The sequence below is a fragment of the Corapipo altera genome, unplaced genomic scaffold (assembly GCF_003945725.1).
Source record: "Corapipo altera isolate COAL_440 unplaced genomic scaffold, ASM394572v1 295, whole genome shotgun sequence".
NCBI lineage: Eukaryota > Metazoa > Chordata > Aves > Passeriformes > Pipridae > Corapipo > Corapipo altera.
The window spans coordinates 2,445,857-2,460,791 of NW_020884936.1; the positions used below are offsets into that span (position 1 = coordinate 2,445,857).

The 14,935-nt window shown below is 45.5% G+C and overlaps 1 protein-coding gene across 5 annotated transcripts in view; it reads right to left on the reverse strand.

The window, feature by feature from the left end:
• Positions 1–14,935, reverse strand: part of SLC4A11 (solute carrier family 4 member 11) — a 99,001-nt gene that overhangs the window by 14,758 nt on the left and 69,308 nt on the right. For all 5 annotated transcript variants that reach the window (XM_027660515.1, XM_027660516.1, XM_027660519.1 and 2 more), the window contains 7 exons: positions 12,326–12,451; positions 11,471–11,584; positions 10,317–10,449; positions 9,942–10,015; positions 4,282–4,531; positions 3,483–3,589; positions 2,229–2,397 (listed from right to left, as the gene is read on the reverse strand). In XM_027660515.1, the coding sequence (XP_027516316.1) occupies positions 2,229–2,397; positions 3,483–3,589; positions 4,282–4,531; positions 9,942–10,015; positions 10,317–10,449; positions 11,471–11,584; positions 12,326–12,451 (973 nt within the window). The remainder of the gene's footprint in view (positions 1–2,228; positions 2,398–3,482; positions 3,590–4,281; positions 4,532–9,941; positions 10,016–10,316; positions 10,450–11,470; positions 11,585–12,325; positions 12,452–14,935) is intronic.

Here is a 14,935-nt window from a genome sequence, read left to right on the forward strand (position 1 = left end):
ACATGGAGATCTGTGGCCAATATCTACCTCAAAGAGCAGCAGATGCCTTTGTCTGGGCAGCAGAAATCTTGGGTGGGGTTCAGTTTTGGAACAAAAGGACTGATCTCACTGGGAGTGCTCACCTCCAGTGACAGAGGAGGCCACGAGGTGACCAGGTCAGGTAGATGTCCACACTGCAGTGCCTCTGAGCTGGAAGGTGCTGGCAGGAAGGGTGGGATTGTAAACACGCTTCCTGCTTTGAAACCACAGCTCCAGCTCACGTGCTGCTTTCTCAGAGCAAAGGCACCCTCAGCATCCCCAGGGTTATTGTGTCATTGTCCTGTCTGCCCTTTACAGAGGGCTCCAAGTACAAAGGTTATACAACAACCTGTTGGAGAGAGGCCAGAGGAGGCCACCAAGATGACTAGAGGGATGGAGCACCTCTGTTGTGATAAAAGGCTGAGAGAACTGGGAATGTTCAGCCTGGAAAAGAGAAGGCTTTGGGGTCAACCTCATTGTGGCCTTCCAGTGCCTGAAGGGAGCCGACAGGAAAGATGGAGAGAGAGTATTTACAAGGGTCTGGAGTGACAGGACAAAGGGGAATGGCTTCAACCTGATAGAGAGCAGGTTAAGATTAGATATCAGGAAGAAATTCTTTACTGTGAGGGTGGTGAGGCCCTGGCACAGGTTGCCCAGAGAAACTGTGGCTGCCCCATCCCTGGAAGTGTTCAAGACCATGCTGGATGGAGTTCTAAGCAACCTGGTCTAGTGGAAGGTGCTGGAAGTGGAGGGTTGGAAGTAGATGATCTTTAAGGTCCCTTCCATGCCAAACCACCCTATGATGATCTACAGGACACTAGACCCAGCACTGTGTGTGGTGTACACCTGCTCTGAGCCATGGATAAGCTTCTCTGAGATTGTCTATCTCAACAAAGATCTGGATGTCTTATTCTTGGTTATCTTCACACTGCTCAAACAGCCCAGTATTCCTTGGACTGTTCTTTACACCTGCTCTGATTGTTGTTCAGCAAAACACACCAGGTACTTTCAGGCAAACATCATCTTTTCCCTGTCTTTTTTTTCTACAAAAGGAAACAACTACATCTGATAAGACACCAAGAGCACATTCTCCATTTGGCTGGTACAGACAACAGTATTTTATTCTCTGATGGCACCAACAAATAGAAAGGGTCAAGTCCTAGTTTTTCCATCTCTAAAAACCCCTGCCCCAACACTGGACCAGCATCAGCTCAGCCCTGTAAGGAGGCATTCTGAAAAACACCCTGAACAACTCCACACAATATTTCACATTGCTTAAGGACACTCCAGTGGAAAATACCAAAAGTTTAGAAGAAATTCATATTAGCCAAGAGATGACCCACTTACATACAGATTTATGCAACACTTAAAGGGATATAATGGAGATAAGAAGTGGTCAAAGGGAACTAAATTAGTGTAACTGAATTGGAGCTTGTCTCCTCTCCCCTAAGATTGTGTGACTCCAGTACAACATGGAGAATGCTAATGTATATTATGCAAGGAGAGAACCCTCCCACACACTACATTAGCAAAAAATCCTTGGAGACATGGTAGTTTCCCTGGAAAAAAACTCATACACTATCATTCTTGATATCATATCTGACTGCAGCTGGCACAAAAAACATCAGAGGGAATATTTTAATAGCAACGTCTCAAGTTCGCACACAAATTAAGACTTATCAGACATAGGACATACTGTTTTATTCCACTTCCACCTTTTTCAGTTGGGAGCTAACAGCTCCAGACACTTCTGATGCTCGGCTCCTACAACACTTATGTAGGTCATTGACTTCTCATTTTCAACAAATTCTCTGTGCTGCAAGGGCAGTGCAAGTGTCCACACGTGTCAGACACTCCCTAAATACCCAGAGGTACATCCACAGACCTCAACCCATGCAAAATACCTACTTAACATTCACCACACCACACCTTGCCTCCCAAAACTCTTCCTGAAAAACACCTTGAGACTTTTAGGGGGGGGAGAAAGAGAATGGTGATGAGCAGAAGGTAAAGAAGAAACGGGCTGAGGTGCTGAGCTCACGGATGCTTTGAGTTTTTGGCTCACTGCCACAACGCTGGGCTCTGGGGATGGGGAGGAGTCAAGCAGCAGAGTTACTTTCATCTGTGCCAACAGGAGTTCTTAAAAACACATTTTGTGATGCTGGGACAAGCTCTGGGTGAGCAGCGCCGGCCCCAGCCCCACGTGTTACCTGTTCTCCGGGGCGTTGGTGAGCGAGGCGACGATGTTCTGCTCGATGAAGAAGAGCATGGACAGGAGGAAGCCCAGGCCCATGGCGCTCATCACCGACCCGATGGACAGGGACTGCACAGGGGCCAGCACGAACAAGCTGTCAGATGTGTCGTACTTGAAACTGGACACTGGAAAGAGGACGGGAATGACGTTAGGAGGCACATTCTCGTCCAACCATCTGCGCAGACTCCGTGTTTTACCCGCACCACAAACTCCTGGGAGCCAGTGCAGCCAACCATGCGTGATGCTCTGGCATGTGGGAGCCAGAAGGCCATGGAAGACGGCTCCATCTGGCTGTTTTGGTTTATGTTTTTCCTCCATCCACTCAGAACTTGGCTGCCTTCCTGATTTGACAGATCACTGCTAGTTCTAGCGAGGCATTACATGTGGTTGAGCAAAACAAAAGAGGGAAACTTGTTTTCCACAGATGCAAAGTGGTTTTAGATTAGAAAACCTTATTTCTAACTAGCAGCTAATCAACTCAGGCATTTGAAAACTTCCTCATACCCAACAAGCCATTTTAGTATAAAATGCCCCAACTTTCCTGCCATTGGAAGCAATCCACGACTGGGGATAAATCACACATGGTCACACACCATTTTACAATCCAACTGGATGGAATGGCCATCACAGAAAAAACAAAAAGCCATTTCTTATTTGTTTCCATACATTTCCTCACATCACCCACTCACGTCACTGCAGGACAATGCAATTCCTGTCCCCATTATCGCTTCCTGATATGGAAAAGTTGATCTATCTGGCCAATGAATGGTGTCTCATTTTTAGATTTCCTTATGTAGCTTAGAACTGCCCAGATGCTCTGCACCATTTTGCCTAAACTGGGAAAATCTAAACTAGAGACAGAGAGGACAGATTGGAACCATCAATTCTATGGTGGTATGACTGGCAACAACCCTTCCCTGCCTCGTAATTACTCTGCCAGAAAGTGTTGATCCTCCTTATTGTAAGACATACACACTTTAGGTTCATTGAAAAGATACATTTGGATAATTTTTCTGGAGAAAAAACTTGACTCAGCCTTGTTTGATTTGGGTTTTAAATGAAAGAAATCTCATAGTGAGGAAATCAGAGCTCTTGGAGTGGTGGGAGGTACACGCAGGGTTTGTGAAATTATACTGAAGAACTTTGCTATTTTTTGGCAAAACCCCTCTAGGATTTCACTTCTTTTTTTCATAACAAAAATAGAACTTACTTTCGATTTCCTTGAAGATGCAGGAACCCACAACAGAGAAAGTCAGGACTGAAATGGGTAAGGCACAGTCGGACAGAATCTCACGGACTCTCGCGTGCAAATAGGGGCTGCAATGGAAAGACAGAAGAACTCCATCAACACCACATGGATTGACAATCACTCAATCAATCCAGACAGCATTAATGCTCTAACAAGTGAAAATTCAGTCCCATCTTGCAATTTTAAAGAGACACATGGAGTGAAGAACTGGTCTAATTCAGCCTTTAGTCCTCTGGAATCTACAGCCTTCGAAGGTTGATGAAAGCATAAGCAAAACACCAAGAAACAAAGAACTAAGCTGCAAGCTGGAAAAAAAAGTCCTCCAAGCACCCATTTGTGTGTCATTTCCACTTTACTTTAATTGCTTACTGCATTTCAAATGAAAAACTTTAAGAGAATTGGAGTAAAACCCAAATTAGAGCTGGGCATTTATCTCCCAGGAGAACATTCCAATAGACCTTCCAGCACCACCAGGGATTTTCTGCCCACCAAAACAGTTCAACGCCTGTTTGGAGGGAGTTACAGGGATCCCAACGTGAATTACATGGTTCACCCAAAGGTTTTTAGAAAGTCGTTTGCGAGGCCAGTGAGTGAACACTGTGTTCTCTGGTGACATTTTCCAGGTGGTCCCCGAGTGTCATCTCCGGCTTTGGCTTCCACCATCGTTAACGGAAGAGTTCGGGGGTTACAGGATTAAGATCTAAGCAACAGGTAACATGAAATAATCAGCAGTCTGAGCTCCAAGGCTGAAGCAACTCACCTTTTCTTAAACTGATAGAGCGTATGGCCAAGCCAAAGGGTACCCAACATCAACATGAGACTAAGGACGGCAGTTTCACGTCCATAATGCACACCATGAGTGCATGTCTGATTCTCTAGGGACATGGATCTGCTCACTGATGAATTCATCAAGAAGGTGGTATTGATGCCGAGGCTTGAAATAGCATCAGCTCCTTCTTTTCCCAAGTAATTGTCTCCTTTGCTCCCATAGTAGTAATATTTCTTAAAAACTGTACAAACAACCAACAGGCAAGCATTAGGATAGGGTTGTGACAACCAAAGCAAGTAAAATAAAGTGGTTCTTTCTTGCTTGATCATGCAGTATTAACGTTATGCTTCATCAGGTTTACAGCTCTACGTCTCAAAGCAGTGAAAAGAAACCAGAATTGCTTCTCTTACAAAGCCAGTGCTTCACAAATGGATTTTTTTTCACTTATTTTAACAGGTAAAAGTTGAATTAATCTACACAGCAACATGTTTCAACCATAAGGACTTCCAGTGCTAATTATTTGTGTGGTTTTGTTCCCAACACTGGAATCGCTGCTCTGAAATATATATATTTATATACAGACACCTACTTTCAGCATCCTGCTGAGCAAATTCCATCAGAGCTCTCTGAACACACCAAGAGCAGCCAGGCTGCACTGATCCTTCAGTATATTATAAAGGGTACAGTAATTACTTTTCCTCCAAAGCTAATCCAAATTTTAAAGATAAGTGTTGATGATATGCAAAACCTGGCAGAACATTTAAATTTACACTGCAAATTGAAACAGAATTACAGAGCAACACGAAGTGAACCTGTACAAGCAAAACCCCCAGCAAAGTCCCTGGAACTGTCCATAAATGTCTGAGGTTAGCTCAGAGGCTTTTATATGAGTAATCAGCAGTTGTAAAGATACTCTTGCTCTTGAGCATTTAGTTATGCCCCTGTTTCTATGGTATTTTCCAGCTCCAAGTGTATAAATATGGTTTTGGGATCATTTCACTTCTTTGGGGAACAACAGTTTGAAGAGTTACAGGGAGAAAGTAAACCTAGAAGATGGGAGTTGGGCTCTGCAGCCTCAGCACTCCCAGGATATGTGTTCAGATGGCAACACACAGCACCCACTCTCCCCATACCATGGGAAGATACAGGAGAATGGAAACCACCACACCAGAGCTTTGCAGTCCCTCTGCCTTTGTTTTAGCCAAAATACCCCTTTCAAACCTCTCATAAGGAAACTCAAAAGTTTAGGACAAAACCATCCCCTTTAGGCAACAATACAACAACCCGAAGCTTAGCCTATAATGCTCCTTCTATAACATTTTCCCCCATCTCCAAATAATAATCAAAGCTCTGAAAGCCCCAAGCACCTCAGGTTTTCTACCTGCAGCAGCAACAGTGAAAGAAGGGAAGACAAACTGTAATTACAATATTTGAAAACGAGGAAAACAAACTTTGAATGCTCTTGCGAAGCGAGATTGGTATTTTGCAACCACTTTGAGTCTGGCTAAAGCACAGTTTGTGTTACTGCTGGTCTGGAGTTCAGCCCAGTGTAAAATACCCCATGATGACACTTTAAATGCAGTAATAATCTTTCTTGTACCATGTTTTAAGAGTTAAAAAGGAGTCTGGGCACTTCACAAGTGGATGGGGTCAGCAGGGCACGTAGGTCATGAGGGAAAAGACCAGTTGCCTCACACTCAGTATGTCTGTATTTAAATTTAAAGATCACAGAAGGTTTACAGTTCAAAATTTAACCACTCAGTTTGCACCAACAGCAGCCAGAAGGGAGAAGATGACCTCTAAAGCAGGAGAAAGGACCCCTCAAGTAAGGAGCAATCTCATTCCAACCTCCACTAGCGGGGTCACACCCCCATCCTGGGGCAGGTTTGGGGCCCTCACAAGACATTGAGGGACTGGAGTGTGTCCAGGGAAGGAGTTGGGGAAGGGTTTGGAGCAGCAGGAGCAGCTGAGGCAGCTGGGGGAGCTCAGCCTGGAGAAAAGGAGGCTCAGGGGGGACCTTCTGGTTCTGCAACTCCCTGACAGGAGGGGGGGAGCTGGGGGGGTATCGTGCTCTGCTCCCAGGGAACAAGGGACAGGAGGAGAGGGAAGGGCCTCAAGCTGTGCCAGGGGAGGTTTAGGTTGGATATTGGGAAAATTTCTCCATGGAAAGGGCTGTCCAGCCCTGGTACAGCTGCCCAGGGCAGGGGGCAGTCCCCACCCCTGGAGGGATTTAAAAGCCCTGTGGAAGGTTTGCATGTTCCACATCCCGTGCTACGGAAGAGGCTCTGCTCTCATTTCCTCCCTCCATCCTCACAGCTGTGTCCAGCCCTGGTAGGACACCCACCACTGCTCTGCAAACAGGTAAACTGAGGCCTCACCACTGCCCTGACTCACACACTGGCACAGGATGGGTTGTTGGAGGATTTGTACTTTCCAGCTCTGAGCATCAACGGATGCTGTGATTGTGGAAGCATTTCCTGGGAATTAGCAGCTGGCCAGGATGAAAAGCCTGTTCACCATCACAACTGACTAAGGGTTACTGAGGCCTAGAGACATCCACAGTTACTGAGCATCTGAGAACCCAACAGCTCACACAACCCAGGAACTACACAAAGCCTATTTTTACACCTCTGTATTTAGATCTGAACTGGAACAAACAAGAAACAAGTGACTTTGGTTTGGGTCTTATGGATCTTCTCAATCTCCCACACTAGTCTATATGGTAATAATATATCTAGGGCTGATCTTTGGTGCCCTGTGTTCAGCTTGAGTACATCATTGCATGCTACCTCTGAGGATGCAATTCAGTCTGTACCCTCACTTCCAAACCAGGCAGGATTGCTCCAGTCCATCCTGGATAGAGGAAAAATCTGACCCAGGCCAGTGGTCACAGCACCAAACCTGTAAGAGTTCCAAAAGTGTTTGGACAACACTCTCAGGCACATGGTGGGGTTGTTGGGGTGTCCTGTGCAGGGCCAGGAGCTGGACTGGATGATCCTGATGGGTCCCTTCCAGCTCAGGAAATTCTATAATTCTGTGTCTTTGCTTTATTCTTGTATTTTAATTAAAGCCATGGGAACATGCCAAGCTGGCCAGTGAAGGCCTTCATCCTGCACCACGAACTTGCTACAAAGGATTTGATTCCTGCACATTTCTAGTTTGTTTTTATAGGAGAGCTCAGTGGACCTCGTTGCCAGCATTCAGAGAGAGCAGCAGAGCCGGTGGTGCCCTGGCTGGACCCAAGCCTTTCTCCAGCCTGGCGTGTGCTCACGCTCCCTCCAACAACATGAGCTGGCTTTGTTTTCCTCAGCTGGCTCCCCACTGTTTCCTGCAGAGTGCAGATGTCAAGATCAAACAAACACAGCTTTGGTGGCCAGGCCATGCAGCGAAAACAAGTGTCACCGGGACGGGGCGACCGCTCAGGGCTCGGTTCCTCTGTACACTGCCATGGCCCTCCCCCTCCTTTCCTGCATGTGTACCAGGACCTTCCAAAAAATCAAGGCTGGGACCAGGTTGAGGAAAACATCTGGGCAAAGGTGGCACGTCCCCTGGCACTAAGGAAGCCCCAAAGGTGGCGTCAGCTGGATAGCTGTGACATACTTAACAGCATGGAGAAGATCCCAGCTTCATCTTCCTACTTAACTGCTCAGATTTGGGTTGGAGCTCAGCCCAGTGTAAAATGCCCCATGTTCAGCCATGAGGCCATTTTAAAGGCAGTAATAAACTTTCCTGTACCATCTTTTAAGATTTCAAAAGAGGTTGGGCACTCCAGAAGTGGATGAGGTCAGCGGGGCAAGTGGGTCACGAGGGAAAAGACCAGTTGCCTCACACTGAGTGTATCTGTATTTAAATTTAAAGATCACAGAAGGTTTACAGTTCAAAATCTAGGAAAAAACCCTAGATGCACTGCATTTAAATTGGACTTTTTATTTCGCTCAGATTTGAGCAGTTAAGGTTTGAGTGGGAGGAAGAAGTGGCAGCAGCAGCAACCATCACCTCCTGCTACAAAACAGGAGGGGAAGAAGAAAGCCAAACACGGAGCTGGGAGTTGCACTGGTGTCATATCTTTAAATATGAGCTCTAAGAGGGTGAAGGATAAAGTCTGTGCCTGCCAGCACTGGTGTCCTCCTGTGACTGGGGTCCTATCTGTGGATGCTCTGAACGCTCCCAGGTGCCTGAAGCCAACAGGAGCTGGCAAGTGAGTGTTGGTTTGACTTTATTACCATCATTCCTGTAAACTCAGCCCTTCAAGAGTACAAGGGAGAATTCAACTAATTCACTAATTACACCAACACAGAATCATGGAATGGTTTGGTTGGAAGGGATCTTAAAGACCATCCAGTTCCACCCCCTGTCATGGGCAGGGACACCTTCCACTAACCCAGGTTGCTCCAAGCCCCCTCCAACCTGGCCTTGGACACTTCCAGGGATCCAGGGGCAGCCACAGCTTCTCTGGGCAACCTGTGACAGGGCCTCACCACCCTCAAAGAATTTCTGCCTAATATCTAATCTAAACCTGCCTTTTGTGAGTTTAAGGTCACTCCCCTTCATCTTCTCCTGTCCCCACTGCAATACTCTGAGGTATTACTTGCATATTCCTGGAAGTCTGGCAGACAGGACCAGTGGATGCTCTGAACAAGTATCCCAGAGCAACTTCTCCCTCACCAAGCTTTATCTAAGCAGGAGATTTAAGAGATGCAGGTGTTCTTCAGAGATAAAAAAGCCCCTCTGATTGCACAATCAAAGCACACATAGGGCAAATTAAGGATTCCCAATGAAGCAAGAAAAGTATCTCACTTTAAATTGCTTTGCAGTGTCAAACCCGCTCTTGGAAGGTGTTCTCCTTGCACGAGAGATACCAAGCCTGAGTATCTTTAAAACAAGGAGTGTGCTTAGATATATCCTGAAGGATACAAAGGATAGCCCAAACTTAGGGCTATTGGGCAGTAGGTCATAAAAATCTCCTCACTGAGATGAACAGAAATGGCAATCACATGATATCTCTGCTAACACAGTTCACCTGCACAAGCACCTCCCGCCAATCCCGGTGGGGAGGAAGGGAGGAATTCGTCAAATCCCAAGGTTTTTCATGGACACTCAGAATTTAACCAAAAATGGGCACCAAGTGGCCGTAAAGCAGCTTTAGGAGCTTGCTGGAAGGCACTGCAGCCCTTCTGCTGCCATTAAAGAAGGGTCTCAAAGCTCATGTGAAAATGGGAAAGCTCCACCCATCTTTCAGCTGCCACCCCTGTAGTTTGAGTAATCCACCATGGAAAAAAACCCCCAGATACACTGCATTTAAATTGGACTTTTTTGTTTTTGCCAGGACCATTCAAAAAGACACTGGTATCCAGGAGAAGACTTTCACATCAATAACTTTATGGTTGCTCCATTTGGTGAACATTTAGAAACTAAATCTGTCTCAACTGACTTGAAAGTAGAGCTGATGGAAATTCTGCACATCCAGGTAAAAGTGCTGACAAAGGGCTGCTTCAGTCTCTCACACTGATTTTCTATTTTTTTTTCCCCCCTGAAGACTTTGAATGAACACAGAACAAGCAAAACATCACACACATTTGCAGGCCTGTATTTCCCTTTGACAAGGAGGCAAAGCAAAGATCTGCACCAAAAAACAGCATTGTGAGACCTACCTTTCGTAATGCCTTTGATGGCATCAAGCACAAATGTGATGGATATAAAAAGTGCAATTATTTCTTCTGTTGACCTGTGGAAAAATCCCAGGAATTAATACAGCTGCATTCGACTCGGTTCAAAGAAAAAAATCAGCATATTCATCCATTTACATGAAAATACACCCATTTTAGTTGAACTCCAGCTTAGGAAAGAAAACCCAGTGAATCTTTGAGAGCTTCTTTCTAGCTGGAACAATAAGCCAAAATGATACTTGCCTCATCTCACAAAATACATTTTTGCAGCAAGTTTGTAATTAAGGAGCTTGTGTAATGTATAATTTTTCCATTTGCTGAATAATCTGATCAAAATAAGACCCCTTTGAAAATAGCTACCTTTTAAAGAGCTTCATCAGAAGGCTGAAATTAAAGAGGGAGTACATCACAAGGAAGAAGCTGTTCCACAGTCCAGTCCAGGCATAGAAAGCACTGAAATCCAAGTGGTAGTCATCACAGATTCCTCGGATGACTGCAGGAGGGAAGCGTCCATGTGTCAGATTAAACTTGTGTCATCACCACCCTGTGATTCCCATCTGCTCCACGGCACAAAGAACCAATTCCAAGGCTTCGCCTCAGGGCACAGACACCATTAAACCCCCATTCCTGCAGTCCCAGAGGGACACTGGATCAACCCAAACTGCTCTCCCCTTCCCACTAGGAATGGGGAGAAACACCTGGAAAAATATTCTCTCCCACTGCTTAAAGCACCTTTCCTAGGAAAAGTCTCTTATCCTCAAGCTGGTTGAACGCAGCCATATGAGAAAACCATTAATGAAACAGATTTCCTCGTGGAAGCTGAAAAAATGCTTGTTTTCATGAAGTTTTTTCTATGCAAAAGGGATTTATTTAGAAAACAACTTCAACTAAATCAGGAGTTGGTCTTGATGATCCTTGTGGGTCTCTTCTTTCAGGGAGAAATCCTTTACAAAGAGAGTAATCAAGAAATTGGAATGGGCAGCCCAGGGAGGGAGTGGAGTCACTTCCCTGGAGGTGTTTAAGGTGAGACTGGATGTGGCATCAGTGCCATGGTCTGGGAACCATGGTGGGGTTGGATCAAGAGTTGGACTTGATGATCTCAGAGGTCTTTTCCAACCTGGTTGATTCTGTGATTCCAACTCAGGATATTCTGTGATTTGACAAGACTTGAATCAAATTCCTTCCCTCTCTCTAAGCACCCAAATCACAGAACAGCCTGAGTTGGAAAGGACCAACAAGAACCATCCACTCTTTGCTCTGCTCAGGGCACTCCAAGAATCCCACCCTGTCCCTCAGAGCATTGTCCAAACCCTCCTTGAGCTCTGGCAGGTTGGTGCCATGACCACCTTCCCTGGGGAGCCCGTTCAGTGCCCGACCACCCTCTGGGGGAAGAACCTTTTCCCTTTAATATCCATTTATTAAACAAACACAACTAAAGCTCCAACAGGACTGCAGGGTTCTCATACAAAGCCCCACCCCACCAAACCCCTCATTTACACCTGGAGTAGACTCACCATTGATGTAGAGTGCTAAAGGAGCTGTAGTAAGGAGGACAACCAGAGGTTGCCCCGAGAAGAGGGCGTAGAGCAGCCCCCCAATGCACTGACCCACGATTGTCTTCCTCACATCTGGAAGGAGATAAACAAACAGGGATTTTAATCAACACCCCCCAAAAGTCAAGGAACACTCACAGGGCAGAAAAGCCAACCACTAATTAGTAGGAACAATGTGTAGAGTTTACAGAGGGGTAAGACACTGTGAAAGCAAAAAGTGACCAGCAATTTAGGCTTCCAGATACTCAGCTACAACAGGTGACTTTATATATAATAGTGTGGGCTTTGGTTTAGGGTTTTTTTTTGTGTTTGGGTGTTTATGTATATATTTAAATATATTTATTTTATTTTAAACAGCTATAAAACCTAACCAGTGTTTGTGGAGGCCTCCAGGACAAGATTTGGACACAGATTCCTATGAGCTGTGACAGCATCATGAAATGCTTCAGGGCCACAGCTGGGATAAAGGGTGATGCTTTTGCTCTATAGCAGTGGTCTGGATACTGCCAATCAAATTCAGATCAAAAGCACAGGAATTTCTACCAGGAAAAATGTGCAGATTAATGACATAGTTCAAAAGTGAGCATAATTTTAAATACAGTAGGATATGTCCATATCAGTCTAAGTCATGTGATATTATCCAAAGCAGTGTTCAATTTTCCTGGTCTTCTAAGAAAGTCATGAATTAATCAGAAAACAAAAATTTGTGGGTTTAGGTTGTTGTTTTTTTTTTCCTCAGTAAATAAAAACTATGAAAACTTTGTGTGTCCAGAGTTTAAACACATGGAATGAGATGCACAGAACTGATCAACTCACCAATAGCTCCTCGTGTATTTTCATCATTGAGTGACCCAAAGGCTATGGATGGAAGGAGGCAGGCAAAATACAGAAAAATCATAGTGGTGATGTATTTTCCTATAGCTTTGTTGTTTCCAATAACACCTAGGGCAAAACACACCAAAACCCACGTTAGTGCAGCCCAAAGAGCACTGAAACCCCACTCACATCAGCCACGTGTTCCATTAGTTCTTTCCATGCTGAGAAGCAGAAATTCAGTCCACACTTCAAACATGTAAGTAGGTTGTTAACTTCTGATTTTGCACAACCACACTCCTTTGTTCACCTGGGACCAGAAGCAGAAGCACCAACGTGCCACCAGACATTTCTGGCATCGTCAAAAAAAGGAAATACAAGAAGTTTCTTCCACAGTTTTACCAGTCCCAAAAGCTTGGAAGAGGATCGAGGCAGAAACTGTATGTTTAAGGTTCATAAACCCCCATTTCTGCCTTTTTAACACCAACTTCATAGGTGCTCTGGACTATGTCCCTAATGAGTTTCACGATGATCACTTGTCTTCACAACTCATCATGTCTTGGGCAGGAAAACATGAAGCACTTGGGTTTTTTTCCCCAGGTTGTAGGTTTGAATCAATAATATGCTACTCTGAGCCAATTAATGGTAGCAGATTACAAAAAGAAGCAGCACAGGAGGGCAGGAATCGAGACACTGAGATTTGCTTTAACAAGCCCTGCTGACAGAACAGCTTCTTTCTTTTCCATCCACTTGCCCCCTCTCATCTCTGTCGGAAAAAAACACACCAGGCCAAAACAAAAAGCAGCCAGAAAGAGAATTAAAGTGTCAGAGCATGAATTTAAGGGCCTGTGAAGTAGCTTCACTTCCCTTTCCTGTTTTCTGGCTGATGTTGCATCCCCAGTGAGCTCATCTCACACAGGAGAGAGGGAGAGTGACAACGGCTGATACTGCTCGAGGAGAACACGAGTTTTCCCACAGAACAGATACACTGGAGAAAGTGTTTTTCCAAGAAAACCTTGCAACAGCCCTGTTTCAAGGTGGCCTGCCTGTACCACCCTCCTTGATGGTGCTCCTGCTGCAAAACACTTGGACAAGCTTGGAGGTGCCCAATTCTCCTTTCTGGAAGGGTCCAGGGCAGCGAACTCCCATCCAGGCTCCTAAATTCCCATCTAAGCTTTTGCAGGATCAGTCCCTTGCTGAGAGAGGTAAAAGCCAAGGAGTTGGATCAGAGAAGGGAGGACTTGGCCTTAGAGGTTATTGATGCAACACTGAAAATCTCTGTCCCTGGGATGAAACAAAAAAAGGTCTCTCAATGACTTCGAGATCTTATCTAACATCTGCTTTCTGCACAATTTGCAGCGCAGAGATAAGGACAGAAAGAGGATGCAAAACCCAGAAAATCAAAGGTGACCTGTAATGAACAGGCAGCCACAGGAATGAAGGACACCCAGTGAGGTTCCTATTTGCAGACACAAGAGGAACAGACACAAAGAGGACCTCTGAGCATCCTTAAACTTGAGGCTGAAACTCGACAAGAGACATCTCAAGCACGTAAATATGAGCTTGACCTTCCGGGAGTCATCGGACCAGCTGTTCCCAGGCAAATTCCTTTCCATTTCTTGTGAAGATTCAGAAACCACAGGTCACATTCCTGACCACTCCTGGCAACCAAAGGGCCTGAAATCTAATTCTCACAGATGAAGACTTCTCATGTGATCCTGAGCCCAACAGCTGCAGGTCCCACCTCACATTCCAAACTGCCCGAGGCCTCTGGAGACAAGGAAAGGTTTGGCAGGGATTGAGTGGTGGTTTTATAACCAGAGATGGTCCCATCCTTGTTCAGAGGACTCTGTGTCTCTCCAAAATACTGGTTTTTGGACAAAGGAATCTTTCCAACAGGAAAGATCAGAAAGCAACAATGCCTGGAAGCTTTGAAATCCTAAAGCTTTGCCTTCCTAAAAGGACAAGCAACCGGGACCAGAGAAGCAAATAAATGTTTTTTTTTAAAAAGGTTTGGGTAGTTAAACTACAGTAAGAGAGGGCAGAAGGAAGGAAGAAGCCTTGAAGAGCATCAACAAAACTCATTCATGGCTTTTGGTTTCAGTTTCAATCCTTGCAAAGCAAGCAGCAGGAATCCTTGCTGGTCACAGAGGTCCTGATGCCACATAAGGATGGGGCCTCAAGGGGAGGTTCAGGTTGGACATCAGGAGGAATTTCTTCCTGGAAGGGGTGGTCAGGCATTGGAAGGGGCTGCCCAGGGAGGTGGTAGGAGTCCCCACCCCTGGAGGTGTCCAGGGAATGACTGGATGTGGCACTCAGTGCTCTGGGCTGGGGGACAAGGTGGGAATCAGACACAGGACTCAGTGGTCTGGGAAGTCTTTTCCAACCTCAGTGATCCTGTGACTCATCCTGGCTGGGTCCAATACTTCCAGTACCTTCCTTAATCCATAATCAGCCAGATGAGATCCAAGGAGCAAAGAATCTGGTGGGCAGCAAAATTCACTTTGCAATGGAGACAACTACACCAGGTTATATTTACCCTTTCACAGGGATGACTGCTCACAAATATCCACCTTTCACGGGGATGACTGCTCACAAAAATCCACCTTTCAC